Source organism: Bos indicus x Bos taurus, chromosome 10 (assembly GCF_003369695.1).
Source record: "Bos indicus x Bos taurus breed Angus x Brahman F1 hybrid chromosome 10, Bos_hybrid_MaternalHap_v2.0, whole genome shotgun sequence".
In the NCBI taxonomy this organism is placed as follows: Eukaryota; Metazoa; Chordata; class Mammalia; order Artiodactyla; family Bovidae; genus Bos; species Bos indicus x Bos taurus.
In genome coordinates, this window is record NC_040085.1 from 31,543,913 (window position 1) to 31,565,886 (window position 21,974).

Consider the following 21,974-nt stretch of genomic DNA (forward strand, 5'->3'; position numbering starts at 1 on the left):
CTCCAGGCAAGAACACTGGAGTGGGTTGCCATTTCCTTCTCCAATGCATGACAATGAAAAGTGAAAGTGAAGTCGCTCAGTCGTGTCTGGCTCTTTGCGACCCCATGGACTGCAGCCCACCAGGCTCCTCCATCCATGGGATTTTCCAGGCAAGAGTACTGGAGTGGGGTGCCATTGCCTTCTCTGATCCAACAGTGCTGCTCAGTCCAAATGCATGCGATAAACCCCCACTGCTGAACATGGCAGGGAGTACAGAGATGAACAGGGTAGTGCTCACTTCCCTTCTTTGAGTCACAGGGCAAAGAACAGTGTTTCTCAAAGCAGCAGCCCCTAATTCGCAGTGTCAGAATCACTTGGACTTATTAAAAATGCCCAGTCCTGAGCCAAGCTCCCAGAGATTCTGATGCAGTGATTCTGCAGTGGTGCCCTGAAATTTGCATTTTTAAATTTTTTCATTATATGAGAAATTTACCTAATTCCAAAGCTAAAACTATGAAAAGTCCATCCTGTCCACTTCACCTTGTTCTCTTCCTTCTGCTGTAAGTAACCATTTTAATCAACCTTGACTTATTTTTCCATTGTTTCTTTGGAAAACAAATACAAATGATTTGGTATACACACATACAGATACACACACACATACCTACATTTTTTTTATAGGCTCTTAATATACATTAAAGTTTGAGAACCAAGCTCTAGAATCAGATATGATTTACTGAATTTACCTTGGAAAAACTACTTAAATTTTCAGGTTCTTCCTCTGGAAAATGGAGTTGTTATTAGTACTCAACAATGAAAGCCCTTACTATTAGTCAATTAAACAAATATTTAATAAGTATCCATTATGAGTCAGGAACTCTTCTAGGCACAGTAAATAAACCTATGTACAAAATGAAGTTGTTGCTCTGAAGGAACTTATACTCTAATATGGAATGACAGAGACAATAATAACATAAAATAGCAGTAAGAGGCTTCTATGATAAGAAGATAAGGCTGAGCAAAAGAGTAGCACATTGGTGGATGTGGCATTTTCTTTTATACACAATAGCTCGGGAAGGTCTTGCTGATTTATGTGATATCTCAGCAAACAAAATGAGGGATGAGCCATGTATCTAGGACAAGAGACTGTCAGGCAGAGGAAGCAGCAAGTGCAAAGGCCCTGAGATAGTTACATGCTTTTTGTGTTCATGGAACAAGAACGACCATGTAACTAGTAGCAGAGAGGAGCAAGGGATAAGACCACAGGGAAAAACCAGGAACATAACTAGAGGCCTGATCATGACAGGTGTTGCCAGTCATGTTAAGGACTTTGGAACTTATTCCAATTGTGATGTGAAGCTACTGGAGGGTTTTGAGCAGAGGAGAGATGCAAATAGATGACGTTTTCAAAGGATCTCTCTACCTCTATGTGGATAGAAGACTGCAAACAGCACAATGGCAAACCCAGGGTGATGAGTCAGAAGACTATTATAGTCATTCAGATGGGAAAGACTGGTGCCTTCATCAACAGCAGTGAACAGTAGAGATGGAGAGAAGCAACTGGATTGTAGAATTTCTCAGGAGGTGGAACAGATAAGATTTGCTGATGGATTGGATGTGGTGTATAAGAGATTAAGAGAAGTCAAGGATAATTCCAAGGCTTTGGGGTTTAGCCAAATGGGTAAACAGAAATGCCATTTCTGTTTGGAGAGATAATGGGATACAGGGGGACGGGCACGTTTTGAAGTCAGGAACTGTTTTGGCCATGCAACCAGATATCCAAATGAAGATGCTGAAGAGGCAGCTGGATTCTACAACTCTGGAGTTTGTACGGATTCTACAACTCAGGAGAAGTCTTCCTCCTCCTCCTCATCACCATCAGTATCTTCCTCACTTCCATGTCCCAGAAGATGGGATTATGGTGGCTCTATGACATCATCCAGCTCAAATACTGTCTGGCCCTCCAGAAGCCTGGAGGTTCCTGGATGAACTTTCCACCTAAGGTCACAATGTAGACAGAAGGGGTAAAAACTAGAAACAGCACTATTTACTGCGGCTAAAGCCTGAAAATAAAGTAGTTTTGAGGCACAAGGCAGTAAATGGCCTCTCACAGCCCAATACCTAGGGCATCAATCTCGTAGGCAACAGGTGTTTCTCCTGTTTTGCTGGAGTTTAGACAGGCCAAAAGCTACCTACCATTTCAAAAGCTGTTTCTGGAAAGCACAGGTACAGAAAATCTTTATGGTAACAAACTGCAGTTGGTAAAAGAGCCTGAAATATGTGGACTACTAGTCCCACAGGGTATCAGGGTCAAGGATTCTGACAAGCTAAGTGGAGTGTGGCAAGCGGCTGTATCCATCCTTTTCAGAAACATATGTCCGAGGCTGAGTGGATTAGCCTTCCCTCCATGATCACATATTAGGCAGCATAAGTCTCTGTTATCATTTATCTTGTATTGTAATCTGTTCACATTTCTTTGTCTGCCACTGTGTGTCCCAGGAGCACAGGCACTGTTTCTTACTCATCTTTGGGTTCCTCTTTCTAGCAGAGAGACTGGCCCATGCAGGCACTTAATACACACTTGACAAAGAAACAGGGGAGTGATCCCCTTTGTGCTGAGTGTCAGATCTTTCATTTTTTCAATTTCTTTTTTTTTTTCCTCCCCTACTTATTTTAAATTTTTACTGAGAGCATTTAATGACAGAAAAGTGGAAGTTTTCTTGAGATACCTGGAGGAAGTAGGATTCTCTCCTTAACCCTAGGGCAGATTGCTATGGAGGTGGTGACTTTAAAAAGTCCCAGAGCTAAACAACCACACTGTTACTGTATAGCACAGGGGCCTATATTCAGTATCTTGTGAAAACCATAACAGACAAGAAGATGAAAAATAATGTATAATATATGTAAAACTGAATCATTTGCTATACAGTAGAAATTAACACAACAGTGTAAATCAACTATATTTCACAAAATAAAATTGAAAAAAGAGGTCCATGGCAGCTGGGGGAGAGTGGGGGCGGGGGTGCACACATTAATAAGATATGTAGTGAAGGTACCTTACTGAAAAGGATGTGAAGAATTCTGACTGAGTGGCACTGTCCATGACAATGAATAGAATGCCAGCTACCACCAAGATTCCACCAAGCCCATCATGATACTCAGCTCAGTGTAAGATCTGATTAAGGTTCTGAGCCACCTTGATTTCTAGGACCTGGACATTAACAGGAAAGACTGAAATTACTTCTGTTTGGTCTTTGGTTATCAGACACACAAACACTTGTGGATAGGAGCATAATGTTCACAGGAGTCAAGGTTTATTTCAGAAACCATTTGTATTCTAGAACAGAGACACCTGATCTTGCTTTCTGTACTGGCCAATCCCAAGTGGATCATGCAACGTTTTATGGGTTAGGTTTCCTGACAGCCTGAAATGACCCTCTTCTACTTATAGGAGTTAGGTAACTTGGGCATTTTGATTATGAGACAATCAACCACTTGGCTAGATTAAAAGTGGAGAGTAACAAGTTAGCTACAGTAGTTAGAAGTAAGTGATGAGTGGCCATTAAGGGGAAAAAGACATAGCTGCTAACTTGCTCAATGCAAAACAAGCAAACAAAAAGCAAAACAGTGTTGTCTTTCATCTGGAAAACAACACAGTCTGGACGAGTTCAAGCCCCTAGCAGTCTGAAAACTTCTGTGGAACTTTGTTACCCAAACTAAAGACTTATTGGGAACAGAAATGAGCCAAAACTGAGTAGTTAATAAGGAAAGTTCCACCCCCAACTCCCTACCGAGAGCAAGGGCAGGTGAACATCCCTAAAATGCCTGGATCCCCGGAGATCGGCCAAACAGCTCCACCGCCCTCGCTGTCAACAGTGCTCTGCCTCCCCTCATCCTAGGCCCCTCTTGGAGGACACCCGACCAGAGTCCACACAGCCAGAGGCCGTCCACTTCCCTAGCCTCGTGAAAGGTCTCAGCCGCTCCCGCGCTGACCCCACCTGGCCCCTCGTCTCACCCCAGGCAGCCAGACAGTCGATCTGCAGAGGCAGCTTTTCTAGAATCGGCACCGGCTCGAAGGCGTCGTGCATGGCGGCAGGCGCAGTCGCCACCACAGCCTCAACCGGATTGTGCCGGGTCGGGTGTGGGGCCGGAATCAGGACCAGGGAAGAGTGGGGACCTCGGCTACTGGCCCTTGGGCAATAGAGCCATCAACAACACCGGACTTCCTGCAGAGTTAAGCCCGCCCCTTCCGCAGCTGAAGTTCCGCCCCTTCCGCCCCGGTTCCTAGCGCAATCTCCAGGAGTGATCTGGTACCTGGGTTCGCGTTTTTCGCTGGACCATCGTGGAGCCCGAGTGGTCATGGGTTTAACAAGGTGGAAAAGGGATCTTAATCTTTGAACTGTTTTGGGCATCAGAGCATGATGAAGAATTCAGGCTTTGGCGTTAGTTAGACTTGGGATGGAGACCTGTTACTTAGGAAATGAGCTCAGGAGCTGTGGCGTTTAAGAAACAATCTCTAGAAGCCTTAGTTCTGTATCTGGAAAGTGACGGTAGTGTTGTGTACCTAACCTTGTGAGCTCTTAGCAACAGCTGACATTCTAAGCACTCAATCAATGGTACTTTTAGTATTACCATTATAAACCCAACTAATTCGCAGTAACTTTCCCTTATATTTTATTTTAGGGGCTTATCGAGGCCAGTGGTTCTCAAAGTATGGTCCCTAGGTCAGCATCACCTGGGAACTTGTTAGAAAGGCAGTCCCAGACCTCATCCAGCCCTACTGACTCAAACACTGAAAGCGGGAGGGGTGGGTGGTGATCCAACTGTGTTTTATTAAGTCCCCAAGGTGAATCCATGAACTTTTATTTAAAGTTTGAGAATGAATGCAAGAATGATCTGTATCTGGCCGTTTACCCCCAAGAAAACAGCTAGTATGCTGTGAAGTGAAGCATTTGGTTTAAAGTAAAGTGTAAAAGAAAAAAGGAGTGAGTCTGTGATATAACCATATTAAAAAACAAAAACCCTACAGCCCTGGTCACTTTTAGTTTCTTCATCTGTAAATGAGGAATACTGTCCCATCTTTATCAAATACTGTTTCTGATAATCAAATGAAGTATTTTCAAGTAGTAAGAAACACAAAAATTGCTGAAGAAATCTTGGGGCTAATTTTCCCCATAGAACTGAACACCTTGAAAATGTAGAATTACCAGCTGTTCTGCTAGAAGGCCTGCTCCTTGTAGTTCCAGTTCAAGACCAAAACAAACAATGTAGACTCTTAAGTTGGTTACAGGCCAATGTGATAATATAAATTCCTTCTGAACCTAGTCTAAGAACTGATACACTACAGCCAATCACATTAACACGTCATGAGAAAATGGAATTACCAGGCTATAGAATTTGTGCTATACACCCCTGCTTGTAACAGTAGGTTTCTGGAAATTTCCAGGCAGTCTGGTGCTTAGGACTTAGCACTTTCACTGTTGGTGGGGGAACTAAGATCCTGCAAGCCATGTGGTGTTTCAAAAAAAAAACAAAAAATGGGGGTTTTTGCCTTGTTTCAAATTGATATCTAACCAGTTTCAAAAATATATGACCAATTATCCTGCTGCATTATGACCACTATTCACTTGCTGAGTTTTGGTGTGGAAGAACAGAAGCACACAAAGTTAATACCAGCTGTTTGCAAATAGGTTAACCCGAGAATAGGCAGTTTGTATTGTTTCTTAAGAGATACTATCTAGGTGATTTTTGTTGTTGTTGTTGTTAATCACCATACCAAACAGCTAGAGAAATGTTATATAAACACTTTAGTGAAGATTGTAGTCACATGGTCACTGATTTTAACAGAAAATAAGACAATATAGAATAAAAACCAAGGAAGGAAAATTCAGTGAGAGTGTGGAGAAAGAAGGGTCTTCAGAGAAAGTCTTGGAAAAAAAGTGACAAAAACATGAATTTTGTTAAAACTTTTTAATATTAAAAAGTGGCATGAACTTTCTATGTAGAACAAAAAATCTTGGGAAGGCAAAATTGGACAAAATCATTCGAACAAATAATAGTGCTTCAAATGAATCCCATCACCTTGTGATGTTTCTTATAAACCATCCCTAAGCCAACACCAGATACAAGTACAATCCTAAAAAATGAGCAGCGGTCCAGGGCCTCCACATTATTTCATGCAGAAAAAACTGTTTAAGAAAAGAAGGACCTGTTCCTTTATATTAGCTCCTGCTTCTGAAGCATTATGACCCCTTTAGCAGGGTGCTCGCTCACATGCACTTATGATGGAGTGCCTTTCTGCGTCTAGTACAACACCCAGGGAAAGGCATGAAGGCAAACAGAGCACTGCCCAGGACTCCACAACGCTGCCCCTGAAGGCTTACAAAACAGTAGTTAAAAGTTCTGGAGTGTGCACCACATTGCCAGCAATGGGATGTGTCACAATAGCAGATGTCAAAAGAGTTAAGCTAATATTTCTCTCTAAAGTACATCTGAAATAGAAAAATCTTTAATATACACCATTTGTAAACAAAATTGCACTTGATTTTGCTTCTCCAAATGATCTAAATCACACTGTAACAGTCTCTCTCTCTCTCCCTTTGTTGTCTGTTGTTGCTCTTTTAATCACTGATAGAACTGTGGCTCCTTAACGCAGGACTTTTCTTTTTTCCCCCCCTCTAAACTACCTCTGCAAGATTTAACCTTGGCTTCCCAGGAAACGCAAAGATAATTAACAATTTCACCCATCACCTATGTAATTCCCTAAATAAATAAAAATTACAGGCAGTTGCTCCTGGATATTACATATTATGGCGTTGATGTCACAGTTCTTCAGAGGATGTTAAATTTTTTAGTTTGACAGATTAAACAATTTAAACATTATAGAAGGTTTAGGAACAACATACACAAGTTGCATAAACATCCATGTCAGGGTGTGGGAGGGAAAGGGGCATCAATGCTGCAAATAAAGAACTTGTAGATTGTTTTCATCCTATGAACTTGTTTTCAAGAGAATATTCTCCTTGTTCCAACACCTCTCACCAGCTCCAGTGCACAAAGATCAAGGAACAGATCAAGATCTCATTGCCTCCTTTAATCCCATGGAGCAGTGCAGTGACTAACATAGAAGCTGATCTCTTTTCAGGTCCTAGCGATCCTCAGTTGCAAATCTTCCCATTCTTTACTCCATTTTGGATCTTTCGAAGTGCGTGATCATTCGTTCCTAGGGAGGAAAAAGTTATTTTAAGTATATTAATTTTAAATGGTCTACATTCCAAATATCTTTTACAAAAATGATCCCAGGTTTTCTTAAGTACTTGCTTATGTTCATTAGCTATTTAGAGCAATGCTTCCTAATCATCTATGAAGATTTTGAAACATACAGATGTCCAAGTCCAAAGATTAACTGAAGCAAAATCTCTAGGCTTCTGGACAACAAGCCACAAATCAAAAGGAACTGTGTATTTTAGAATCACTTAAGCCTTAATAAAAATGTGTACCTCCTGTGATTCAGGAATTTAACTTAACGAAAGAGTCAAGGATATGGGCAAAGATTTAGCTTCTACCATCTCTGCTATTGTAACAATGTTAGAAAGAATTGTGTCCAAAAATATAAGACTGTATAGACAAACTACAGTATATCCTGATTAAAATTACATTTGATGAAGAAGTTCTAGACATCTGTTGCACAACAATGCACATATAAATTAACACTTTGCACTTGAGAAAGGTTAGAATGGTAGATTTTATGTGTTTTCCATTATAATTTTTTAAAATCATGTAAAGAATTACATTTGATTATAAAACTATTTATAATATGCTGTTTCAATTGAAAGGATTAATGTAATACTATTAAATTTCACAGTAACTACACAGGAATTTTACTTTAGAATAGTCTTCATTTTTCCCAAACTCTGACAGAACTGTAAATCCCTTTGCAATATTATCAATTACATCAGAAAATCTATCCTTTTCACATTTTTTTCTTAGAAATACCCCTCCCTGAAGCTCTGTTCTCCTGTTCCATTCTGGACTAACTGCTCTCCAAACCTGTTGCTCAGCTGTCACTGAGAATTTCTTACATCATCATCCTAGGAATTTATCCCTGCCTCTGTGTCAGATCCTTGATTTCCTGGATCCAAAGTCTTTCTCTTTATAGCTCCCTCATATTCATATATTTTATGAATAAACATCTACATATTAATTTTACTTTAGAATACTTTCTGATTTTATTTTAGAATACATTTCCTGGGAAAGCACACGTAGGATGTCAATTATTTTATTTTTTGCATGACTGAAAACATCTTTATTTTATCCCCAATTGATAATTGAGTATAGAATTCTAGTTTGAAAATAATTTTTCTCAGAATTCAAATAACATTGTTCTATTATCTTCTAGCTTCCAATGTTGCTGAAGAGTCTGATGTTGTTGAAGAGTCAGATTCTTCAACTCTAGTCCTTTACCTGTTTCTCTTGTAATTCATTTAAGTTCTTGAACCATTTTTTTATACAGGAAAATATAAAACCATGAAGTCTGCCACCAAAAGTACTACAATAAACACATATTCCCTGAACAGCACAGCTGGGTTTCACATCCTCAGCCCTCTCTGGTTGAAATATGGACATCCAGAAAGTTGAAGCCAAAAGGGAAGTCCTGAAGGCCAACCCATTATAAGCAGAAGGTGGCGCCCAAGAGAAAGAACTGAGAATACACCACAAAAAGCCAAATGTTCTGTAAGCAGGCTTGTCTGAATGGTAGAGTTCTCAGTTAATTGAATGCATAGAACAGCTAAGGCATCTGACACTGTGCTGCACCACACAGCAGGTCAGTGGGAAGTGAAGAAACCATTTTTTAACAGTCAATCCAATACAGTAAGTCACAATGGGCAAAGGCTTTTAAAAGGCTTTCTGAAATCAAGATAACCTAAACATTCAGAACATGTCTAGAAGAGGTTTCCATGAACTCAGACTGCAAGTCTTATATAAGACTTCATGAGAAACCTTCTAGACGAAGTGTATGGAACCATATTAGAAGACTAAAAATCAACATAAACATTTTGTTGTTGTTCAGTCTTGAAGTTGTGTCTAACTCTTTGTGACCCCATGGACTGCAACAACATAAACATCAGAAGTATACTAATTATCCTCATTATCTGTAAATAGTGACACAGAGTACTGATAGTAGGTAACAAAACCAGGCCATTACTGAGTCAAATAAATCAGTGTTCTTGAACAAAAGACTGATGAATGACACAAAGTTTATGTGTATATTATTTGATTACTAACCTCATCTGAATCCAGAAGGGCTGGAAGTGCTCTACAGAGAGAAAAACAAACTGATAAATGTAAAATAAAGCCATAAATGGTTCATCAAGAATAGTGGAATAATGAGTACAATTTAATGACATTTCAGGAAAAGACAAAAAACCCCACAAGAATCAGTTACTAAAATTGTATGGACTTTAATAGGACCAATGTTTAATTAACATTATAGACATCGAAAGGAACTCAAAAATTCCAAAAGGATTACCCCACTGATTTTAGGAAGACCTATAGCTAAATCTTTCTGAGCAGAAATGTCATCTGAATGAACAATCTGGATTACTTTCATTTGTATTAATACATCAATCCTAGTTTTTAGTTTCTAACATCTTTTAATGTTTTTAATACTTTAAATTATTTCCAATAATTTAATCTTTTACTTTCAGAGTTAACTACAAGCATTCTCATTACTATGTTCTTCAGCTCAATTCATTTAAAATAATAAAATACTACTTTGAGAAAGTATTCTTGTGGTAATGATTCAAAAACTTACACATCTGTCACAGAAGAAGGAACATTTTCTTCTACCCACTTTAAATCATCTTCCTGCTGAGAACACATAAATGCCAGATGTTACTAAAATGCACCAAAATATACATCTCAAGTAAGGATCTAAAGAGGTCTCAATTTAATCTTCTGTCACTCTGAATTAGTATATTCACATAACAGGACTGAAAACATAGAAGTCAAATAATTTAATTTGAAAAAGTAAACTATATATACGAAATATAAAATGGTATCTTATATCCCTAAATGCTTTCTTTTCAATAGTGTAATACCTAGAGTTCTTACTTCATGTAAGCTTTGAGCCTTAAAAAATCAAATAAATTGTAAAGTCCTTTTAAATGTTGAGTGAATGCACAGTTCTGAAGAAAAAAAAAAGCTGATTGAAGAAATCTTGATCTTTTTTCTTTAAAAAAAATCAAAGTATAGTTGATTTACAATGCTGTGTTAATTTCTGCTATATGGCAAAGTGTTCAGTTATATTCTCTCCATTATGGTTTATTAGAGGATTTTAAAAAATGTTATACTGGAGTATAGTTGAATTTCAATGTTGTGTTAGTTTCAGATGTACAGCAATGTGAAGCAGTGATACATATATCCACTTGCTTTTAGATTCTTTTCCCTTATAGGCCATTGAAGACTAGTCAGTAGAGTTCCCTGTGCTATATAGTAGGTCCTTGCTGTTTATCCATCCTATATATAACAGCTTGCATTTGCTAATCCCCAACTCCCAATCCTTCCCTCCCCCACCCCTCCCCACTTCCAACCATAAGTCTGTTCTCTATGAGTCTTTTTCTGTTTCATAGATAGGTTTGCTTGTATCATATTTTAGATTCCACATTTAAGTGACATAATACGGTATCTGTCCTTCCCTTTCTGACTGACTTAGTATGGTAATCTGTTCATCCATGTTGCTGCAAAGGCCGTTATTTCATTCTTTTTTTGGCTGAGTAGTATTCGATTGTGTGTATGTACTATATCATCTTTAGTCATTCATCCGTTGATGAGTATTTAGGTTGTTTCCATGTCTTGGCTATTGTGAATAGTGCTGCTATGGACATGGGAGGGGGAGTGCCTGTATCTTTTTGAATTATGTTTTGTCTGGAAACATGCCCAAGGGTAAGATCCCTGGGTCATACAGTAACCCCTTCAGGAGCCTCCATACTGTTCTCCATAGTGGCTGTACCAATTTACATTCTCAACAACAATGTAGGAGGGTTCACTTTTCTCCATACCCTTTCCAGCATTTGTTATTTGCAGACTTTTTTATGGTGGCCATTCTGACCAGAATGAGGTAATATCTCATTATAGTTCTGAAAAAATCTTGATCTTTACTACAAAAAAAGACCACCTTAGGTTATTAATGAGGCTATGATTACACTGATGAAAACCATTACACAAAAACATCAGTATGGTCTGGAACTTTTTTAGGACATAGCAGAATCTCTTGCTATCTCTGTTTTTAAAAATGTTAATTATACAATAGGTTAAAAAAAAATCACTAAGACCTGTACATAACTGCTAAGCTCCACCAAGAGTTAGAGGAGAGGGCAAAAAGAAAAGATATCATACTTACTGCTTTATTTACTTTACTATTTCCATTTGGTTCTTGTTTGGTACTTCTCATTTTCATCCCTTCTGTAGAAGAAAAAAAAATAAATATGGTTAACTATGTCAGTGACCACACTGACAGCAAAAATATATCAAGACCTTCATTTTAAGCTTACTGATACTAAATTATACTACAGATAAGTTTCTTCATCTTTACATTTGTGCTGGAAAGTTCAAAGTAAAATTTTCAGCTCATCTATAGCACTGGACATTTAATGAGCCATTAATCACTAAACATCTTTAGATGAAGTTTCATCTAAAGACTGATACCCTTACTTTTGCTTTCCTCTAACTTTACCACATACCCAACGGAAGAATAACATGTTGTAAAAGAGTAAACGTACTTATATCAAAGTCTCTTGATTTTGATATTCACAATGTTATACTTCATTTACTGTATTTCTAAAAACCAGAAAAGAATATTAAAAGCACAAATAAAAGGTGAATTTTATCACTACCAAAGCTTTCTTTCAGCATAGGTTCCTTTTGTTCATCCTCCTCCTCTTCCTCAGACAATGGTGAAAAGGCAAACCTGACAGAACAAAGGTAGAACAGAAGGAAAAAATCAGAAAAGGAAACACACTATTCCATTATCTGGATTTTACAGGACTAATTATGGAAACCTCAATCACAGTCATTCATAATGTCAGTTTCATGAATAACACAACAGTTCCCTCCCTTCAGAAAGCTCTCAACTGCTGCTCTGAACAAGAGAGAAGCAGGATGGTATCATATTCATGACTGCAGGCTCAGCCACAGGCTACTTGTGACCTTAGACAAGTTCCCTATTCTTCTCTGTGCCCCAGGTTCCTCATCTGTAGATGGGGATAATAATAGAACATTACTGTCATAAAGGAGATAAGTTATTTCAAATAAAGGGCTTAGAACAATACTTCACGGTAAGCAATCAATTAAATGTTCATTTATAAGCATATGTACCACATAAGGGTAAGCATGTAATTCAAAATTTCAGCCTTCAAACTGGTAGTTATGATTTGGAAAGTCTGATCGTGTTGTGTTCCAAGTAATTTATCTTCCTTCGCAACTTGCAAGAGATTCAGCAAAGCTGCTACTGGATAGGTAATTCTCAGAATGCTTAGCTGTGCACTCATTCTGCACTTTTAATTTTACTGTTGCTTATTATTTTTATTTTCTTGTTTTAAAGTCTCTCTTACATTCCTATAAGCTAGGAATAACAGGGAACACCTAAAACCTGTTCAAGGGTAACTAACAAAAATTCACAATCCCAGCAATCCCAAGGCACTCACTAGTACCGAGTATATGCTGTGTGCCAGTATGTTCTTAAAAGCTCACCTTGTATACACACAGAGATCTAGCCTTTGCCCCTGACTGATGGGAGGTGATCTCTATGTCCCTGGCATGTCCTGCCTGATACGAGTGTCACTGGTTACCCACTCTGGCTCTGGCCACAGGACAGTCTAACAATGTGATTTGTGTTAAGCTCTCTGATGGTCAAGAATCCACCTGCAATGTGGAAGACGTGGGTTCAATCCCTGAGTTGGGATGATCCCCTAGAAGAGGGCATGGCAACCCACTCCAGTATTCTTGCCTGGAGAATCCGCACAAACAGAGGAGCTTGGCGGGCTACAGTCCATGGGGTCGCAAAGAGGCGGACACAACTGGGTGACTAAACACAGCACATACTCTGGGGCACACAATATCACTTCCAGTCTCCAGAGGAATTAGCAACTAAAGATCACAGGCTGACCTCCAGGCCCTCCTTGGAGACTGAAGGTTAGCCATACAGGCAGCAGGTAATCAAACCCCAGTAGTGGCCCACAGGCTCGGGTGAGTTTCCCTCAGCTGGCAATACTCAGTATGTACTGTCGCTGTCATATATACAGTGCAACCAGGAGGAAGGAACACCCTCTGTGACTCCATGGGGAGCAGACAATTGGGAGAGATGCATTTGGACCCCTCCTGGACTCTGTATCGTAAGTCTCTCCTCCAAGCTGATTTTAATGTTTACCCCTTTTCTGTAATAAACTATAGCCATGAACGCAACAGCTTTCAGTGAGTTCTGAGTCCTTTTAGTGAATTATCAAATCTGAACTGGTTCTGCAAACCCCTGAACTTACAACTGTGTGTCAAAAGTGAAGACAGTCTTATAGGGACCATTCCCTCAGATTTTTGCAGCTTGGCTAACTCCATGTAGCCAGGAACTTTTCTTGGTCTTTGTGGAATGTACTTCTGGTTTGAGGAGTGGGGTATGGAAAGAGAAGGTAGATAGTTCACAATAAATAAAGTATATACATTTTAGAAGATAATAAATGCACTGAGAGAAAAAATGGGGCAGAGGAGTATTGGAGGATATAAAAATAAATGTATGTAACTGAGCAGGACCCTCTACCATCTTCCTGGGATAATTCCTCCCCCCACTGGCCCCCTCCTCCCTGGCTCCAAATCCTCTGCTGGCCTTTTGTTTGTAGAAAAACTTTAGCTTCCTGGGCCTTCCCCGAATTCCAAAGAAAAAATTTAATCAGAGAAATGAGAAAACGCGGAAGCAAAGGAAAACAGTCAAGCAAGACAAAACAATAATATTTCAGCCATTTAACAAAGTCAAAGACACTTAAGTTCCTCCTTACGGGCTACATATAATAGTCTAAGCCATATCCTTTGAGCTGTTTTTCAGATACTGAAATCCCCACCAGGTGGAACTATGTGCTGCCAAAAGTATAGATCCCAGACTGGTTGGAACCAGAAGGTTGATGGGTACCAACTCCCAATTACCTCACCTCTAACCAATCAGAAAAATGTCCATGAGCTGATCATGCACCCATACCCCTACTCCCTATCTTTAAAAACCTTTCTCTGCTCTGGAGTAGGAAATGGCAACCCACTGCAGTATTCTTAGCTATAAAATAGACAGAGGAGCCTGGCGAGCTAAAAAAACAAAACAAACAAAAAAAAAAAACAAAACCTTTCTCTGAAAACCACAGGGGAGTTTGGGTCTTTTAAGCCTGGCTGCCCAGACTCGTTGCTTGTGTTCTGCAATAAACACTGTACTTTGCTTCACCACAACCCAGGGTCAGCAGATGGGCCTTATTGTGCACAGGCAAGCAAGCCCAAGTTTGGGTTGGTAAAATGTACAAGGGTATTTAAAACATTCTTATAGCTTATTCCTATTTTTAATGTTCCTGTGCATACAAGGTATTTATTTACAGTAATATTTACTATTATAGTAATACAGTAATATTTACTGTTTATTTACAGGCCATTATTTAGATTGAAGCTGGGTTTTTTTAAAAGTATCCATAATTTTTATTTTTCTTTTATCAAGTATAGATTACAATGTTGTGTTAATTTCTTCTGTAAAGAAAAGTGATACAGTTATACATATGTATACGCTCTTTTTTATATCCTTTTCCACTATAGTTTACTATAGAATATAGAATACAGTACCCTGTGCTATACAGTAGGACCTTGCTTATCCATTCTATATATAACAGTTTGCATCCACAGCAGGTCTTTAGAAGGATCTACTTATAATGATGCTCCATGGCTGATGTTCAGTAAGTTGGTACTTGAACTGTTGCCTAGCAGGTTAAGGGTGGACACTGTACCTAGGCTGTCTGTACAATGCAGTCTATAATAAAATGTGCTTTGCTTCTGGGCTTTCGGAATTTTGGTACATATTAGGTACAAAGTGGGGCTTCCCAGGTGGCACTAGTGGTAAAGAACCCACCTGTCAAGGCAGGAGACGTAAGAGACACAGGTTCGACCCATGGGTTGGGAAGAGCCCCTGGAGGAAAGCATAACAACCCACTCCAGTATTCTTGCCTGGAGAATCTCATGGACAGAGGAGCCTGACAGGTTGCACAAAGTCAGGTATGACTGAAGAAACTTGGCAGGCAGGAAGGTACAAGGTGCTTACGTGGCCAGGCCCCAATAATAACCTGAGTGCTGAGTCTCTAATGGTATTCCATGGGCAGAAACATTACTGTATTTTTTGTGTTGGGAAAAGAAGCACGCACGATGTATAAATACTTCCTTAGAGGAGGAGAAGAACATCAGCAAACAAGGATTCTTCTATACTCTACCTGTGTCTTTTTCTCTTGCTGATCTCACCATTTTGCTGTAATAAACTTTGCTCTGGGATTTCCCTGGTGGTCCAGTTGTTAAGAATACCCCTGCAAATGCAGGGAACATGGGTTCCGAACACTGTTCTGGGAAGATTCCACATGCTGCAAGGCAACTAAGCCTGTGCTCCACAACTACTGAACTCACACTCTAGAGCCCACAAGACGCAACTGCTGGGCCTGCACACTCTAGAACCTGTGCTCTTCACAAAAGAAGCCACCGCAACGAGAAGTCCACGCATGACTAGAGAAAGCCCTTGTGCAGCAGTGAAGACCCAGTGCAGCCAAAAATAAAGAACAATTAATCAATTTTTTTTAAAAAAGTACAACTGTATACTGAGTCTCATGAGTCCTTTTAAACATATGTGGCCTTGGGAACCCTGAAACACCCAAAGTGGAAATAGGCCAAATGTATTGTATGTACTGTATTCTATCAATATGAAACAAGTTAATTAATTGTAGTACATCTGTACCATGTAATATAGATAATGCCATCCATGAAAATAGATGGTTTAATTTAAACCAGTTGTCTTGTGCACTCCATAGTGCACTTTGAGTGAGTAAAAGAAGATTCCACATGTGAACAAGGAATATAATGTGGAAGAATACATCACATTAGGCTATTAACACTGCAGTTACAGGGACTGTGCACAATGTACTTTTAAAAAAGGAGAAAGGCAGAGAGGTAAAGCAAACATTTTTTTTTAAAAGACTGAAGGGAAAATTCTTGTGTATAGATATAGCCAGCAAATGAGCAGAAGATCAACAGATCAATTTGTAGAGGGAGGTGGCAGCAAAGACTGAGAAGCTGCCAGAAATGATAGAGCAGTGGCCTGCGTAGCACACTAGAAGACAAAGCTTCCAAGGCGGTGGCCTGCAGAGTCTGACCCAGAGTACGAGGAGGCAGTCAGCAGGAGGCCCTGGTCTCTGCGCAGCCTCATTAAGAAAGGCGGCAGAGCCACATGGAAGCTTAACACTTCCTGAGCCCAGGTCCCTTCAGCTCAGTGCAGCCACGAATGCTGAGATAAACGTGCCAAGGGAGAATGAAGAGCAATTTCTGCTCCTGGCCAAGTCAGTCAAGGGGGCAGCACCAGCCACCCTCATCCACCAGGTGCTGATGTCTATATATTTGGGGAATTGCTGGGTATGCCTAACGTTAGAGAGCTGGTTAAGGGGAACTCTGCTTCCACATTGCAGCTGCTGATGGCGTTTCCTTGCGGGACATATGCTGAGCACTGAGCTGACGCTCAGAATCTTCCCCTACTCACTGAGGCTCAGAAGGATAAGTTTTGACACCTATCAATCATCAGCCTGGCTGCCAAAGGCGAGTATATTCTACATGCAATACTGTGGAGGCCTGCATCCTGCAGAACGTGTGGCATCTGGAAGGCTCTGAATGTGAACATGCTTCGCCTTCCAGCACAACCAGAGGCTAGAGGCTGATGATATCCAGGCACCAGGACCTCATTATCCAAATATAACCATGTTATTTTGAATTCAAATAAATTTCTATACTGACAATAAAAAGAGTATATATACATATATCAATACATAACATGACAGAGAAATAAATCTATGAGACATCTATTAAAAAAAAAATTAATGTAAAGCAGGGTCACCAGACCCTTGGTTATACCATCTCAACCTTTTCCCTCTTTGGTGGTACAGTTGTATGATATAAACTCATAACTGTCTAAAGCACAAGAAGAGAGGAGAAAAACAAGGAAAACAAAGGTATAGCTAATAACAAAATAAAGACAGCTAATTCCTAAATAATTGAGATTAGCCTACAGTTAAATAAAGCAAATTCACATATCAATTTTTATTCCACAGTCACTTAAGTTCTCATTTTACCCTTTCTGTTGTTACAGTAAGCTGAGCTAACAAACTATAGAAATTGTTTTCTCCTGGAAAGTAGATAGGTGATACTCCCATTAAAACTGTCACAATCTACTTCCCTTTTATTTACCCATACAAATATTAACAGAAGATGTCAGAACTGACAAGGACCTCCTATCAATAGGTATCAATTTCCTCCCTCATTATATGAAGAGAAAACTAAAGGCTCAGAGAGATGAAGAGAGGCAGCATGTCAAAAATCACAGCTCAAATTAACAGGAGAGCTAAGACATGAGCCCAATTTCCTAAATATGGACCCACAAAGTATCATTTCCATTATATGACACAGCCCTAACAGTGTCACTCACTGAACCATGCCTAATTGATAACACATTCATTTAGTGGTTATCAGCTTGAATAAGAAGTGTCCCCAAACCTTTGGTTATTCGCTGATGGTCGCCAGAGAACCATGATGACAAAAAGGATCATGGAGAATAGCAACCGCCAAATGGCATCATCCACCCACAGCTCCCGCCAATCCTACCAAAAGGGGAGAAAAATTTATATATTAATATATCATCTTAACCAGCTGTTCGCAAAGCCCTTTGCAAAGAACAAGAACCACTTATTTATTCATTCAGCTTATATTTACTAAAAGGGCCGGTTATGTGCTAATAAGCACTGTGCCACGTGCTTAGGATACAAAGTAAATGAACCTAATTTCTTTCCTTGTAGTGTTTACTAAAGAAAAGGCACTAAGCAGACAGAGTACCTGTCAATGCTTCATTATAGCTGAGAATCTTTAGGGAAGGGTTTTTAAACAAGGTAAGAGAAAATAATATCAGATTGTTATTTTTTAATAATTTTCACTTCTATTTATTTAATTTTACCAAAATAGAGCTTTAGCTCCCTCCAAAGAAATGTTACTGGCCATATTCTTTGTGCCCAGATCTTAAGGACATGGTTTTTACTCAGATCAGCATTATTCACACAAACTTAATGCTTAAGACTCTGGATTTCTTGTTTGAGAATCTTCAGTTAAGGCAAGACTGGGTTATGAGAGTCTCTGGTTATCATTTATAAAATTCTCTTGAACTACTAGTATATATCATATATGGTATATATAAAATACTCAGGAGGAAAGAAACATTCTAACTCCCAGAATGAAGACCTAACCCTAATTTTTTATAAAATGCAAACCTTACCACTGTCATCAACATAACTGTCTGTGTACAACAAACGGTACACTGTTCCTAAATGTATGTTGTTTGTTAACTCACCGACTGACAAGTCACTATCCTGAACTTCATGGTTGTCCAGATGATAAACACAATAGATGCTAAAAGGAAATAGAAAAAACAAACCTGGTCAGTGTGAATGCTGGTTTATATCTCCCATTACATCCTTCAATTCTGGTTAAGTGGAATCTCACACATCCTGAACCCCCAAACATGATCACCACACTTTGTTATTTTAACATACTTATTCAATACAAAACTACTTAACTACTCGATATAAGGCCCACGATATGCACTCTTGTCAAAAATTTCTGTACTTAAAGAGTAGTATTGTTTAGTATCTAACTACTTCAGTAACCCTGAGAACTGGAAAAGACAGTAGTGAAAATATGGCTTTTCCCAGCAACATCAATAATTTTTTCCCCTTCCTTTATCCTTAATATTGTAAATGTTAATTTTTTTGTTAGCCAGTCAAATGGGGGGAAAGGGTTGATAAAATGACTGTAAAACAAACACAACTGTTGGTTCCAGTCATAGGCCAGACCTCACTATACTGGTTACAAGAGCCAAAAGGCAAAAAATAAGCCTACTTTGGCTATGGTCTACCTAATGCCTATATTTTACGCATGCTTAGTAACAGACATGGAAGGAATATAAAGGCAGCATATCCTGACCTAAAATTCTATAACAAGGAAGTATTAATTAATGTCTTCTAAAATAAATATGAATGCTATATGGCACTGAAACTAACTTGCCTCAAGAAAAAAGAATGAATACAGGATAGAGATATACTAAGAACTATATAAGAAAGTAAATGCAATTATTCTTCATCTATTATACTTAAACTAAGTGATTCTCAATCTCTTCTGAACCACAGAACCCTTGGAGAATAACAAAAGCTAAAGACCCCTTTCCTAAATAAAATGCACAAAACTCTTCTATGTAATTTTAAAAAGCCCACCTATGACCTCTCAGGTTAAGAATCTCTACTCTAAAAGGATCCCATTTAAACATCAGGAAGACTTACCTGCCACTGCCAAGATAAGTGTGTTGGTGAAATGTCGATACAAAGAGAGTTTTACGATGTTCCTCCTAAGTTTTAATAGCTTCATTGTTTGAGTCAGGCTAATAAATATGTGTTTGAAGGTCAAGGAAATCAACATTCAGAAAAAAACAATAAGCTAGTAAATTAATTCTCAAGTTTCTCTGAGGATCTTATCTTAATGATAAGAGGCCTTACAGCTTGCTTATTCTCAATCTCACAAACACTCCCAGGCCTCACCATGATTAATAGGAAAGTCTTCATTTTCAATGAGATACTGAAGAGAAGATAAAACCAGGATAAAAGGAGAATGGAAAAAGAAAAAAAAAGAAGAGAAAAATTATTAAAAATTGAGAAATTAAGATAGGAAGCAGCTTTCTAGAGAAAAAAAAATGAAAACGAAAATGAAGACAAATGGAAGAAAATGAAAATGAGTCTCAGGCAAGGGAATAGGAGTCAGCATTATTTTCTCTCTTCCTCTAAGGTTAAGTATCTCTGTTCTCACTGTCCCAGCTAATCCAGCCTAGGGTCATAAATACTTATGACTACAACCTTCTACAGTTCTACACTTAGATTCCTTGTGTAATATTAAGAAAACTACCATCCGCTGCTAGATTGATCCTGAATTAAAAGGATGGTACAATTACAATTGGCTGAGTATTCCAGGCAATTGGCCTCTAAAAGTAATGACTTTCCATTTTCAGAACATTATTCCCAAGGAGGAGTTGCCACAGAAGACAGAAGGGGAACTGATGACTACTAAAGAGGATAGCTGCCCTCATGTCTAACTTTCAGAATGAACAGACACAAAAATGAGTGAGCTGGAGCTTGGTCTGTGCTTTGACAAATATCTAGCTGCTACCTAAACACTGCGTTATCTCACTGTTTGGTCTTGTCCCACTTTCCTCTTCATTCCTCCCAATATTTATAGAGGTTCACAAAGCACACTTGAAAGATACTGATGTAGGAAAGCTTGATCATTTGAACCAAAACACTTTAATTTCAAAGATCTTTGATAAATGACAATCTACTTAAATTCATAAAATTATTTTTTTATATTCAGCCTTTTATGACATTAGTTTATTAAGACAATAATATTGCACAATTATACCTAGGAGCATATAAATAAAAACCAAAAAAAAAAAAAAAGACAGAAATCCCAAAACTCAAGTCCTTCATTCAATAGGCCAAATCTCTAATAAATAGTATTTATTTTTAAGAAGCAGGAGAAAAAGAAATTTGTCTGTTGTGTGCTGGTTGACTTCACCTGTAAATGAATCAATATTTACTTCAAAGAGTGGAAGCCTTCAGACAATTCCAAGTCACCTTCTGAACAGGGGTTCAAAACATTTGACCTGTAAGGACTTAAATCTGCTAAACTCATACAGAATTTTAAGAGTCAAATAACCTTATGGAGTTTCAAAACCATATTTTAAGAATCAAAATTTTTTCATAGTTTTCAAAGCATTTAATATTCCTAGAGGCTGAAAGAAATGGCAGAGCAGCCAGTTACTCTAACACTAAGTGGGATGCACAAATTAGTCCAAAATCAAAGTTCATTTTTTAAAAAAGGAGGAGAGGTAGGTGTAAAAAGTAAATAAATAAAAGGAAAGCCAGAAGTTTGTATTTTGTGCTCAGATACAGTCACTGATTTCGGATGCAATTTGAAAAATTAAGAACAAAACAAGAAAACTGCTTACCTCAGGCCTCAGGTTGTTAGACTGAAAATTCCCTAATCCCAGACTAAGGAGTAATCAACAAAACTGGTTAAAAAAAAAAAAATCCTTTACAGAAAGATCATGTTCTCCAAAAGGAGAAAATGGATGGCCATCAAAATAGCCAATGAGAAGGATATCCACCAGCAAAGGGCAGTGTCTAGGAAAGCCAAGGGGATAAAGGCCAAGGAAGCAAGATCAGTCTGGGCCTGCAGACAAAGAAAAAGAGATGGTGAAAAAACAGATGTCCAGAGAGTCATAGAGAAGAAATCAGCACGTGATTCTGCATTTATATAATCAGCTGGAGTGATTTTTGCATTTGAACTGAAAGAAAACAAAGTGGAGTAACACGTGGCACCTACACCATTCTTCCCTTCTGATAAACCATCATGCAGAACATACAGCTGTTAGCACTTCACACAGCCTGTTGACTACAATCTCAACACAGTGAAATATGTTGCTAACTAATAAGGGACAACCAGCATAGAGTTCTTAGCATATTAAGATCCACGTTAAGAAGTGACTATACCAAAAATGTTATGGCAGTATATGCTCCCATCCCAACCTATCATTTCCCATCATTTTGATTTTGGCTGTAAATCAAAGACCCTTTTCACATTCAAAA

The 21,974-nt window shown here is 38.7% G+C and overlaps 2 protein-coding genes across 5 annotated transcripts in view; both read right to left on the reverse strand.

Moving 5' to 3' along the window:
* The window catches only part of VPS39 (VPS39, HOPS complex subunit), a 47,022-nt gene extending 42,806 nt beyond the window's left edge, over window positions 1-4,216 (reverse strand). Inside the window, exon 1 of one of the 2 annotated variants that reach the window (XM_027553623.1) lies at window positions 3,995-4,215. In XM_027553623.1, the coding sequence (XP_027409424.1) occupies window positions 3,995-4,067 (73 nt within the window). In that variant the 5' untranslated portion in view covers window positions 4,068-4,215. Of the gene's footprint in view, window positions 1-3,994 lie in introns of both variants that reach the window. The other variant, XM_027553624.1, reaches the window with a different exon arrangement.
* A 1,716-nt stretch (window positions 4,217-5,932) lies between these two features.
* TMEM87A (transmembrane protein 87A) overlaps window positions 5,933-21,974 on the reverse strand; it is a 38,885-nt gene continuing 22,843 nt past the window's right edge. Inside the window, exons 12-20 of one of the 3 annotated variants that reach the window (XM_027553635.1) lie at window positions 21,490-21,558; window positions 19,620-19,728; window positions 18,635-18,693; window positions 17,791-17,894; window positions 11,874-11,947; window positions 11,381-11,442; window positions 9,794-9,849; window positions 9,265-9,295; window positions 5,935-7,201 (exon numbers count right to left, since the gene is read on the reverse strand). In XM_027553635.1, coding sequence (XP_027409436.1) covers window positions 7,160-7,201; window positions 9,265-9,295; window positions 9,794-9,849; window positions 11,381-11,442; window positions 11,874-11,947; window positions 17,791-17,894; window positions 18,635-18,693; window positions 19,620-19,728; window positions 21,490-21,558 — 606 coding nt within the window. In that variant the 3' untranslated portion in view covers window positions 5,935-7,159. Of the gene's footprint in view, window positions 7,202-9,264; window positions 9,296-9,793; window positions 9,850-11,380; window positions 11,443-11,873; window positions 11,948-17,790; window positions 17,895-18,634; window positions 18,694-19,619; window positions 19,729-21,489; window positions 21,559-21,974 lie in introns of all 3 variants that reach the window. The other 2 variants (XM_027553636.1, XM_027553634.1) reach the window with 2 other exon arrangements.